The 12,258-nt window shown below is 39.1% G+C and overlaps 1 protein-coding gene across 2 annotated transcripts in view; it reads right to left on the bottom strand.

The window, feature by feature from the left end:
• Nucleotides 1-12,258, bottom strand: part of AFG1L (AFG1 like ATPase) — a gene marked incomplete at both ends in the record, with an annotated part of 206,104 nt that overhangs the window by 147,505 nt on the left and 46,341 nt on the right. For both annotated transcript variants that reach the window (XM_080700611.1, XM_080700612.1), the window contains one exon: nucleotides 1,934-1,985. In XM_080700611.1, the coding sequence (XP_080556737.1) occupies nucleotides 1,934-1,985 (52 nt within the window). The remainder of the gene's footprint in view (nucleotides 1-1,933; nucleotides 1,986-12,258) is intronic.

The raw sequence follows: 12,258 nt of genomic DNA, 5'->3' as shown, positions 1-12,258 counted from the left end.
ATTTTTCTGTGAATTTGTTTTTATTGGGGTTTGAGACATGGGAAGAGAAATGTCACCTTGGAGTGTGCCCCACTCCCAAAGAACTATGGAATTTTTCAAGAACTTGAAGAACTTTGTAAAACAATTCTTAGAGGTATTAGTAATCCAATCAGAAGAAAGAGATAAAACAGATTTATCTTTAAGGTACTATAACTACTTATTCAACTATTATTTTCTTGTCCTAAAAAATTCACTAAGTCTATAACCCCTGCTCCTGTTCCCTCATAACACAAATGTGTTCTGATTCTAGAGGAACCTGGGGGGTGTTTATTAATCTAGGTCCAGAGTAGGCATGCCAACAGAGAAAATAATTGATAAAGAAAAAACAACAGAGCCAAGTAGACGGAAGCCACCCTCATGACACTGGTGAACATGGGTGACCAGAGGGAGGCTGAGACCTAGGAAAAAAGGATTTGTTTGAAGGAAATGGACACCAAAAGATGGAAGAGTTCAGCAAGAATGAGGTCAAGGAACACCTTATGAGCAATCTTAACTCAGAAGAAAAAAATCTAGAAAGTAAGTCATCACTCAGAAGGTTTCCAAAAAATATGTCTTTTGCCCAGTGTATAGAACTAGAAAACCAAAGAAATGTTACCACATATGCATTAAGAATTTCCATTAAGCCGGGTGTGGTGGCGCACGCTTGTAATCCCTGTGTTTGGGAGGCCAAGACAGAGGATCTCACAGGTTCAAGGCTAACCTCAGCTACTTAGTGAGGCTCTCGGCAATTTAATGAGAACCTGTTTCCAAATATAGGTCTGATAGTGTAGCCCAGAGGGAGAAAGTCCCTGGGTTTCATCCCCAGGACCACACACATACACACACACACACACACACACACACACACAAAGAGTTTCTATTAACTAAATTAATTGCCTAGTGCAGTGGCACATGTCTATAGTCCCAGCAACTAAGGAGGCTAAAGCAGGAGGATTGCTTGAGCCAAAAGTTCAAGACCAGCCTGGGTCTAAAAAAAAATAAAATAAAATAACTAGGTTAGTAATCTAAGGGCTTAAATTATGAATAGAAATAAGAATGAAAAGCCAGGCATGGTGGTACACACTTATAATCCCAGTATTTGGAAGGCTGAGACAGGAAGATTGCAGGTTCACAGCCAGCCTCAGCTACTTAGTGAGGCCCTCCACAACTTACTAAGATCCTGTTTCAAGATAAAGAATAAAAATTAGGGCTGAAGGTGTAGGTCAGAGGTAGAATGCCCCTAGGTTCCATCCCCAGCACCACAAAAGAAAGAAAGGAAGAAAGGAAGGAAGGAAGAATGAAAGAAAGAAAGAAAATTAAAAGCAAAAAGTACCACTTATGGGTTTTTTTCTGTAGATAACTGTTTATTATTTTAAAATTCAGACAAAGAGGAAAGTAGAAAGAAATCACTGTTGGTCCCATCCATTGATAATAACTGCTAATATTTTCATAGAGCTCTCTCTAGACTTTCTTTTTTCAAAACTGTTCTATAATCATGTTCTATATACCACTTTATAATCTGTTTACATAGATAAACAAAAACTGATAAACATCTTTCAATGTCTATAAATCTTTATCTTTAATAATATAACACTTAAGTTTTAAAAAAGAAGTAAGCTGAATCTAATAGCACAACTATGTATAAATGATTTCCTTCCCTGAGATCAATTCAGTTTATACATTACGTATGTTTGCACCCTGACATAGTATACAATCCTGCCTTAAATTATAACCACATTCTGTGAGAGGTAAAGGTGGAAGTCAAGTCTGGCCCTCCCACCCTCCCTCCCTAGCTCCACCCTCCTCACCCATCTCCCTCTCTGGTAGTGGATTAAAGAATCAAATGGAAGACAGTTCAAAACAAAAGCTGGAAAACTTTCTGATTGGCCCACCCAAAACTTATTTTAACACTTACCAACATCTCCATAAACATACAGGCCCCTTGGAGGTTTGCTCCTTGAAAAAAGCTGCAAATTAAGAACAAATTATAAATCTCCATCATGAATATAATTAAATATAATCATATACATTGTGTTCCTAACTGTCCCATATACAGGTATTGGAGGGGCTTTTATAAGCAATCAGTAAGAAAAAATTTGATGCAAAAGTCTATGAAGCTAGAATATCAGACAGCTTTTTGTTTAGTTAGCTGGTTGATTTTTTGGGTACTGAGGATTGAACTCAGGAGCATTCTACCTCTGAGCTATACCCCAGCCCTTTTTATTTTTTATTCTGAATCAAGGTCTTGCTGAGTTGCTGGGGATGGCCTCGAATATGCGATCCTCCCATCTCAACCTTCCAACTACAGGAATTGCAGGCATGCACCACCTCACCTGGCCTTATGCAGCCTTAAAAAGGAAGGAAATTCTGTCACAGGCTACAAGGATGAACCTTGAAGACATTGTGTTAGGTGAAATAAGCCAGTCACAAAAAGACACGTGCCATGTGAATCTATTTATATGAGGTACTTAGAGTAGTCAAAAAATCATGGAGCCTGAAAGTAGAAAAAGTGATTGCCAGAAACTTGGGGCGGGGGGCAGGGAACAACTGCTTAATGGGTATAAGATGAAAAGATGGGTTAGTGATGACAGTTGTACATTATAAAGGCATCTAATACCAGGAGGACTGCAGATTTGAGACCAGCCTTAGCAACTTAGTGAGGCACTCAGCAACTTAGCAAGACCCTGTTTCAAAATAAAAAATAAAATAGGACTGGGAGTGTAGTTCAGAGGCAGACGTCCTTGGGTTCAATCTCCAGGACAACCCTGGGTTCAATTTCCAATACCCCCCACACACACACATAATAAAAGACAGTAACTCTTGTGTTATATATATTTTACAACAATACTAAATACGAAAGAGAAGGTTGTGAAGTCCCACTTGGAATTCACTGCAGGTGGCAACAGGTAGACTAGCTCAGAGTAAGGGCCCCAAAGCCACATAACCTGAACTTATTTACATCCCCTCCATCATTTACCACCATTCATCTTTCTCTTCTTTCTCAGATCGGCTCCCCATATAATGGCAGCCAGGTTCATTCTTAGCAAGTGAGAAAATAAAATAATTTTTTTCTAGAGAAAGTGAATATTTTTCAGAAAAAAAGGCCCAAAGGCACTTATTTATGAGCATCTCCTATAAAAGACCTGCATCCTAACAGATCACCTTACAGGAAGTCAAACCTTATAGCATCTTATCAGATCACCTTATAGTAAGCCAAACCTTAGTCATTATTAGTACCCCAAAAAAAAACCCTGAAAATTTTTATAAAATGTAAAAAAAAAAAAATAAAGCCAAAATCAACAAAAAAAAATCAATAGGAATTTGAAAAAAATTTCAAGAGGAGAGTCAGAGACCAAAGTAAATACACTGGGGGTGGGGTTGGGGGTGGGGGTAAGAGGAAACAGAACTATGCAGAGAGCAAAAGGAAACTTCAAAAATACTAAATATAAAAGTGTCAGTATGTGAAAAGGTACTTGACATCACTAATCATTAGGGAAGTAAAAATTAAAAACATAATGAGAAGCTGGACATGGTGGTGCATGCCTGTAATCCCAGTACTTGGGAGCCTGAGACAGGAGGATCCAATACAGGAAGATCTGGGTTCTCGGCCAGCCTTAGCTACTTAGTGATGCCCTCTGAAATGTAGTGAGATCCTGTTTCAAAAATAAAAATAGGGCTGAGGGTATAGCTTGAAGGTAGAATGGCCCTGGGTTCAATACCTAGTACTGCAAAAACAAAAAAAACAAAAAAAAACAAAAACAACAACAACAAAAAAAAATATATATATAATATGTATTTTATATATATATATATATATATATGAGATAACATCTTACAACTCTCTAAGATGATTTTTGTTACAAAAAAAAAAAAAACCCAGAAAACACAGGTAAATGAACAAAGTATGGTGGTATATGCCTGTGATCCCAGTCCTTAGGAGGCTGAGATAGGAGGTTTACAGGTTCAAGGCCAGCATGATACCTTAACAAGACAAAAAATAAAATAGTGCTAGGGTTATAGCTCTGAGGCAAAATACCTCTGGGTTCAATCTCAAATACCCAAAAATAAAAAATAAAAATATAATGGGCTGTAGCTCAGCAGTAGAATGTTCCTCTGCACAATCCACAGTACCACACACACAAAACAAAGACACAGGTAAATGAATGTTGGCATGAGTGTGAAGAAAGAAGATCCTTGCACACTGTGGGTGGAAATATACATTAGTGTGGCAATTATGAAAGATAGTATGGAGATTCTTAAAATTTTATTTTAAATAAAACTAGTATATGACCTAATGATACTTCTAAGAATGTCCCTTAAAAAAATAAAATCACAGCTGGGCGTGGTGGCGCATGCTTGTAATCCCCACACTTGGGAGGCTGAGACAGGAGGATCCCACAGGTTCAAAGCCAGCCTCAACTACTTAGTGAGGCTCTCAGCAACTTAGTGAGACCTTGTTTCTAATAAAATATAAAATAGGTCTGGGAGTATAGCCCAGAGGTAGAAAGCCTCTGGGTTCCACCCCCAGTACCACCAAAAATAAATAAATAAATAAATAAATAAATAAATAAATAAATAAAATCACCACTTCATAAAGTTATCTGCATTTCTATATTCATCGTAGTATTATTTAACTAGCCAAGATAAAGAAAAATAATGTGTCCAACCACAGATGAATGGGATAAAGAAACTGTGGTATACATGTACAACAAAATATTATTCAGCCTTTTTTTTTTTTTTTTTTGCAGTACTAGGTATTGAACACAAGGGCATTCTACCTCTGAGCTACACCCCAAGCCCTGTTTTTATCCTTTATTTTGGAACAGGCTTTCAAGGCCAGGAATTACAAGCATGAGTTACCACACCCGGCTATTACACCTTTTAAAAAAGGAGATCCTGTCATTTGCACCAACATGGATGAACCTACAGGACATTAAGCTAATAAAAAATCAGACAGGGAGAGAAATACTACATGATTGCACTTATATGTGAAATCTAAAATAAAAATGTTAATGTTTTAGAATCAAATAAATAGAAAATAGAAGTTACAAGGGGAAGAGAGAGCAGATAAAATGGGAAGATGTGGTTATATAAGTAAATAAAACTATAAAGCAAGAACAAATTACTTTTTTGTTTGGCCAAAGGGTGTGTGTGTGTGTGTGTGTGTGTGTGTGTGTGTGTGTGTGTTTACAGTACTGGATATGTTTGTTTATTTTTGGTGGTACTGGGGTTCCTGGAAGCCCTTCTACCTCTGGGCTACACTCCCAGACCTATTTTCACATTTTTATTTTGGAAACAGGATCTCCTAAACCAGCACGCAGCTGGCTTTGAACCTGCGCGATCCTCCTGTCTCTGCCTCCCAAGCGTGGGGATTACAAGCGTGCGCCACCATGCCCGGCCTACAGTACTGGATATGGAACCCAGGGGCATTCTACTTCTGAGCTACACCCCTAGCCCTATATTTTATTCTTTATTTTGAAACAGGGTCTCATTGAGTTGCAAAGGGCCTCACTAAGTAGCCGAGGCCACAAACCTCAATGCTCCTGTCTCAGCCTCCCAAATGCTGGGATTACAAGCGTGTGTCACCACACCCAGCCAAAGTATATTTATAAATATACTTTTGTTGATGCATTGTAATTTCATATCATGGTAAGGTTCAATGTACAAACATACATGCAGGAAGCACTTGGTGTTGTTCTCTCAGGATCCCACCCCATTCTCCCTCCTGTTAGTGAGACTGGTAGTGATACCTTCATATACTGACATACATTGAACTGTCCCTTTCCTCAAGCCTCCTGTTCCCCTCTCTAACCCTCCTCCAGTCCCCTTCCACGATTTTCGTGGTCTCTCTCCTAATTTATCTGAAGTCCCTTTTGGTTGCTGTTTTCTCTCTAGCTTCCACATATGGAAGGACCTCTGACATCCCAAGACTCATTCAGCAAAATATTCCGTAGTTCCTTCCATTTTCCTGCAAATGACATAATTTTCTTCTTTATGGCTGAGTGAAATTCAATCATGTATATATAGCACATTTTCTTTATCCATTCCTCTGTTGACAGACACCTAGGTTGGTTCCATAATTTGTCTGTTGTGAATTGTGCTGCTATAAACATGATATAGTATATATGTTTATATACATATATATATAAACATTGATATAGTATTCTGACTTTAATTCTTTTGAAAGATATCAAGGAATGGTGTACCTAGGTGACATTCTTCCATTCGCAGTCTTTTGGGGAAGCTCCATACTGATCTCTAAAGTGGATGTACTAATTTACACTCCCACCAACAGTGTATAAGGGCTCCTATTTCCCCACATCCTTGCCAGCATTTATTATTGTTTGTATTCTTGATGATTGCCATTCTAATTGGAGTTAGATGTTATCTCAGAGTAGTTTCGATTTGCATTTCCCTGATTGCTAATGATGCTGAACTTTTTTTCATATATTTATTAGCCATTTGTATTTCTTTTTTTCTTTTTTTTTTTTTTGAGAAATGTCTATTCAGTTCAAGTGCCCATTTTGATTGAGTTACTTGGGGTCTTTTGGTGTTAAGTTCTTTGTATATTCTTGATATTAGTCTCCTATTAAAGGAGTACCTGGAAAAGATTTCCCCCAGTCTGTGGGCTCTCTCTTCAGACTCTTGTTTTCTTTGTTGTGCAGAAGCTCTTTAATTTGATGTTATCCTACTTATTAATTCTCAGTTTCATTTCCTGAGTTTTTTAGGTATTTTGAGGAAGTCCCTATCAGTGTCTGTATGTTGGAAAGTTGGTTCTTTGTTTTCTTCTAGCACAAATTATTTTTTTAAAGGGTATTAACAACAAAAGAGAGGCTGGTGTGATGGTACATGCCTCTAATTCCAGCTCAGGTAGTCTGAGACAAGAGGATAACAAACTGGAGGCCAGCCTGGGCAACTTAATAAGATTCTGCTCCAAAATGTATAAGAGAATTGGACAAAGTAGTAGGTGCCTATGATAACAGTACTAGAGCCAGGCGTGGTGGCGCACGCTTGTAATCCCCGCACTTGGGAGGTTGACACAGGAGGATCACACAGGTTCGAAGCCAGCCTCAGCTACTTAGTGAGGCTTTCAGCAACTTAGTGAGACCCTGTTTCCAAATAAAATATAAAAATAGGTCTGGGTATATAGCCCAGAGGTAGAAAGCCTCTGGGTTCCACCCCCAGTACCACAAAAATAATAATAATAAATAACAGTACTAGGGGGGCTGAAACAGGAGCTCAGATATAGAATACTTCTGGTTTTCATCCCAAGTACAAAAAAAAAAAAAATTAAAAGTGGGGGGGACTGGAAATATAACTCAGCAATAGAGAGTTAACCTACCATGTGTGAGACCTTAGGTTCAATCTCAAAAAAAAAAAAAAAGCAATTCCAGAAACAGAGAAAAAAGAGAGAAGGAAGTTCCCCAAAAAAGTAAAACTGTTTAAAAAAAAAAAAAGTAAAAATGTAAAGATTTTCTCAGAACTGAAGGAACTGATTTCTGGATTGGAAGGACTGTGCATCCAATCAATGAAACAAGTAAGACCTATAACTGTGTCATAATACATACTAAAGTTTTAAATATGGACATATAGGGATATAAATATGGGGGATATTAGAGGATCCTACAGATTTCCAGGGTAGTAATGGAGTGGTCGGTGAGGAGAAACAGGTTGCCAACAACAAGTCAAGATTTGAATACAATTTGAGGACAAATTATTTCCAAAAAATCTATTTTTTTTTCTTTTGTATTACTGGGGATGTAACCCAGGGGCATTCTACCTCTGAGCTACACCCCCAGCCCTATTTTCTATTCTTTATTTTGAAACAGAGTCTCACTGAGTTGCAGAGGGCCTCCCTAAGCAGCTGAGGCTGTCCGCTGCTGCATCCTTCTGTCTCAGCCTCCTGATTGCTGGGATCACAAACAAGAGCCTCAGAGAATCAATCTTAAATGCCCATTAGGTCCCGGCGTGGTGGCGCAGGATTGTAATCCCAGCACTCGGGAGGCTGAGACCAGAGGATCGAGGTTCAAGGACAGCCTCAGCTACTTAGTGAGGCCCTTTACAACTCAGTGAGACCCGGTTTCAAAATAAAGAATAAGCCGGGCGTGGTGGCGCAGTCTTGTAATCCCCGCGCTTGGGAGGCGGAGACAGGAGGATCGCGCAGGTTCGAAGCCAGCCGCGCTGGCTTAAGAGACCCTGTCTCCAAATAAAATTATAAAATAGGTCTGGGAGTGTAGCCCGGAGGTAGAAGGGCTTCCAGAAACCCCAGTACCACACACACACACACACACAAAAGGATAAAAAATAGGGCAGGAGGTGTAGATCGGAGGTCGAATGTCCTTGGGTCCCATCCCCAGACCCGCAAAAAATTAATAAAAAATAAAATTTCCATCAGAAATAAAATTAAAAACTCAATAAGTGTAAAATTGAAAGCATTAGCTTTTAATCATACAGGGTCTCAAAACCTCCCACAATAAGGAGGAAAGCACAACACAGAGTATCCTTGGGAAGCCAGGAGGTCCTGGGACGACCAAGGACTGCTCCAGGACCACACATCCAGCAGGTCTGGGACACAATTTCTCCATACCACTGGAGATGGAGGGCACCAGAGACAAAATGAAGTGGAGCCTCTCTTTTCCTAATATTGCAGTCTACCCAAAAACTCATCAAAAATTTTGTTACACTTAGGAGCATAACCTTTAAAATCAGCTATCACAGCCAGGTGTGGTGGCGCATGCCTGTAATCCCAGTATTTGAGAGGCTGAGACAGGAGGATCATAGGTTCAAAGCCAGCCTTGGCAACTTAAGGAAATTCTGTTTCAAAAAAAATAAATAAAATAGGACTGGGGGAATAGCTCAGTGGTAGGACACCACTGGGTTCAATCCCCCTATTACAAGGGAAACAAAGAAAATATACCTTTCCTAGACACCTGTGCAAAAACCACGGTCAGCCAGAACAGAGTGAATTCAGACAGGATAAAAACAGAAAAGAAACAAAGGTTATGCCACTTAGCACAATCAGAGCAGTCAATAATATGGCCAAGAACACTCTTAGAAGCTGGATTTCAGGATCCAGTCCATAATGCTTTTTTGTTTTGTTTTATAATCTAAGGATTCATCCCAACTTGCCTCAGAAACCTCTTTCTACTAAATTCAGCCCCTAACTCTTCCACACACCTTCTAGACCTCATCGTGGTCCAGGCAGAAGAACCTTCGTTGCTCTGATTCTATCTGCACGGCTTTGCTGTGTTTCTCTGCATGTTAACTCTCCATCTATTCTTACATCTCAACTGAAAACAGATTTCAATTCCTGCCAAAACCTCTTAATTTTTCTTTCTTTTTTATATAAACTATTGTACACTGCTTCTTCTATTTTCAACTTGCCAGAAAAAGCATTATGCTCTTAAACAATTTTAGAACAACTTTGAATTGGAAAACTTGCATAAAAGTTTTTTTTTTTTATGGTGCATAGTCTATGTGCTGGAAATCAACATTTTGGAAGCAACATTCTGATTTATGTAACTGAGAGTACCGTGGCAATTCATAATTCTTTGAAGTACATTTTGCAGGAACTGTTTAAGGAATAGTTTTACTCTAATACTGTTGACATGATACAATTGATACATGCTGAAAAATGAAGTTCTGGCAAAAAAAACGAACAAAGATAGGGAAAAAAGATGGCACAGAGAGAGTTCAATGCTGCTGAAAAGTAATATTCATGGTCCTGTCTTTTCCTTTTCCCAACTAATAATTTCAATGTATTTAGAAAGGGTACCTTGGCAAATATCATATATTACATATATAATTTATATTGTTATATATTATAATAATATTTAGAAAATGATGAAGAGATGCTGCTGTCTACTTCCGAAGGAGAAGATCCTCAAACATCCAAGATCACAAAGTATGATATGAATACTGTTTAAGATATAGCTTTTGCCTGTAATCCCAGATACTTGGGAGACTGAAGCAAGAGGATCCTAAATTCAAGGCCATCCACCAGCCAAGGCAACTTAATGAGGCACTGGCTCAAGATAAAATAAAGTAAAAATTTATTTTTAATTGCTAGTGAGATAGCTTGATAGAGCACTTACCTAGAATATGTGAGAACCTGGATTCAATTTCCAATAAACACACACACACACACACACACACACACACACACACACACACACACACACGGATACCCTTCTAGCAATAAATGTTAAACATTGTTTATCTAAATGATACTCTATACACTAATCTGCCCCTTTACCTTCAGGGAATATGTTCCAAGACCCCCATAAGTGCTTGGAACCTCAAACAGAACTGAACCCTATATAATCTATGTTTTTCATATATATACCTACCTATTATGAAATTTAATTTATACACGAGACATAGTAAGATACTAATAAAATAATTTAATAATAAAATCAAACAATTAAAGCAATATACTATAAATTAAAGTCATTTAAAACTTATAAATTTTTATTTCTGGGATTTTCCATGCAATATTTTCCATGTAATATTTCTTGAATTTTCCATGCAATTAGATAACTGTAACGCAGACCATGAGCTGCACTTTTCTTGTTCTTTAGCACCGATTATTCTGAATGTGCGCCCCTCCCCCAGTGTCCTCAGTCCCGTTTTGTGCTGCAGGTGGCTGGCTGGTTCAACTTGCAGTTCAGACACTATTTGCAGAAGACAGGAGAGAAGGGCCAGAGAGGGGCTGGGTCTTTCTCATCTGTCCCTTCCTGCTTCAGAGTTGCGTCTCAGCACAGCTACATCCCTCAGGCTGCTCCAGTTCTCACCAGGCTCCTCCTCCATCTCATGCCAACCTTTGCTGCATTAAGCCTCATCATGGTAGTCTCTTGATTCAGTATCTACTTGGAACATCTGCTGGGAATTGTTTCCTTCTAGGATTCTGATGAACTTCCAACACCCAAAATGCACACAATACTAGACTCTTAAAAATATGAGATAAGTTTCTATAGTGACTGTTTTGTGTGTGTGTGTGTGTGTGTGTGTGTGTGTGTGTGTGGTACTGCAAATGGAACCCAGGGGCCTTCTACATCCGGGCTACACTCCCAGAACTATTTTATATTTTGTTTAGAAACAGAGTCTCACTAAGTTGCTGACGGCCTCACTAAGTAGCTGAGGCTGGCTTCGAACCTGTGTGATCCTCTTGTCTCAGCCTCCCAAGTGCTGGGATTACAAGTGTGAGCCACCACGCCCAGCTTATAGTGACTGGTTTTAAGATTGGTTTTAAGTAACCTATATCTTAGGGAACTTATAAAGTAGGATGATAACAAACTTCTCTAATGGTATTTTGTTTTGTTTTGTGGTACTGAGGATTGAACTCAAGGGCATTCTACCATGGAGCTACATTCCTAGCCCTTTTTTGGTTTTTCTTTTGAAACAGAGTCTCACCCAAGTTGTTGAGAGTCTCGGTACTTTGGCAAGGATGTCCTTGAACCTGTGATCCTCCTGTCTCAGCCTCCTAAATATGGGATTACAGGTACATGCCACCATACCTGGCTCACCTATGGTTTTTTTTTTAAATGAAGATCCAATGATATTGTATTTAGAATGTACAGGTGAAAAGTTTAAGGATAATGTTGGAAAACAGTAATAACCTAACATCATTAAGCATAAAAGATATGGCAGAAGAATACTGGAATTGGACCCAGAAGATCTGCATACAATTCTGGCACTGCTATTTATTAGCAGTGTAACCTCAGCAAGCCATATCAACTCTCCATCCAGCTGCCTCCTTATCTCTTGGGTGTTCTGTATGCCCCTCACCCACATTCACACTGATGCTATAAACTGCATATTCTTACCAATAACCTCTTCACACCCAGACTTGGTACACATCCTTGGCAAAAGATTTGAAGAGTGGAATTAGCAAGCTCAAGTGATTTTACATCTATATCACCTCTATACCAAACAGATCAAGATATGTTCAAGCTGGGCGTGGTGGCATTCGCTTATAATCCCAGCATTCGTGAGGCTGAGACAGGAGGATTGTGGTTTGTGGCCGGCCTCAGCTACTACTTAGTGAAGCCTTTTGTAACTCAGCAAGACCCTGATTCAAAATAAAGATTAAAGAAGCCAGGCGTGGTGGCACAGACTTGTAATCCCAGCGTTTGGGAGGCTGAGACAGGAGGATCGTGGTTCACGAACAGCCTCAGCTATTTAGTGAGGCCCTCCATAACCTAATGAGACCCTGTTTCAAAATAAAGAATAAAAAATAGG

This window comes from Muscardinus avellanarius, assembly GCF_963383645.1.
Source record: "Muscardinus avellanarius genome assembly, chromosome: 8".
In the NCBI taxonomy this organism is placed as follows: domain Eukaryota; kingdom Metazoa; phylum Chordata; class Mammalia; order Rodentia; family Gliridae; genus Muscardinus; species Muscardinus avellanarius.
The sequence above is the reverse complement of the archived record's forward strand: the minus strand, read 5'-3'. Positions and strand labels throughout refer to the sequence as shown.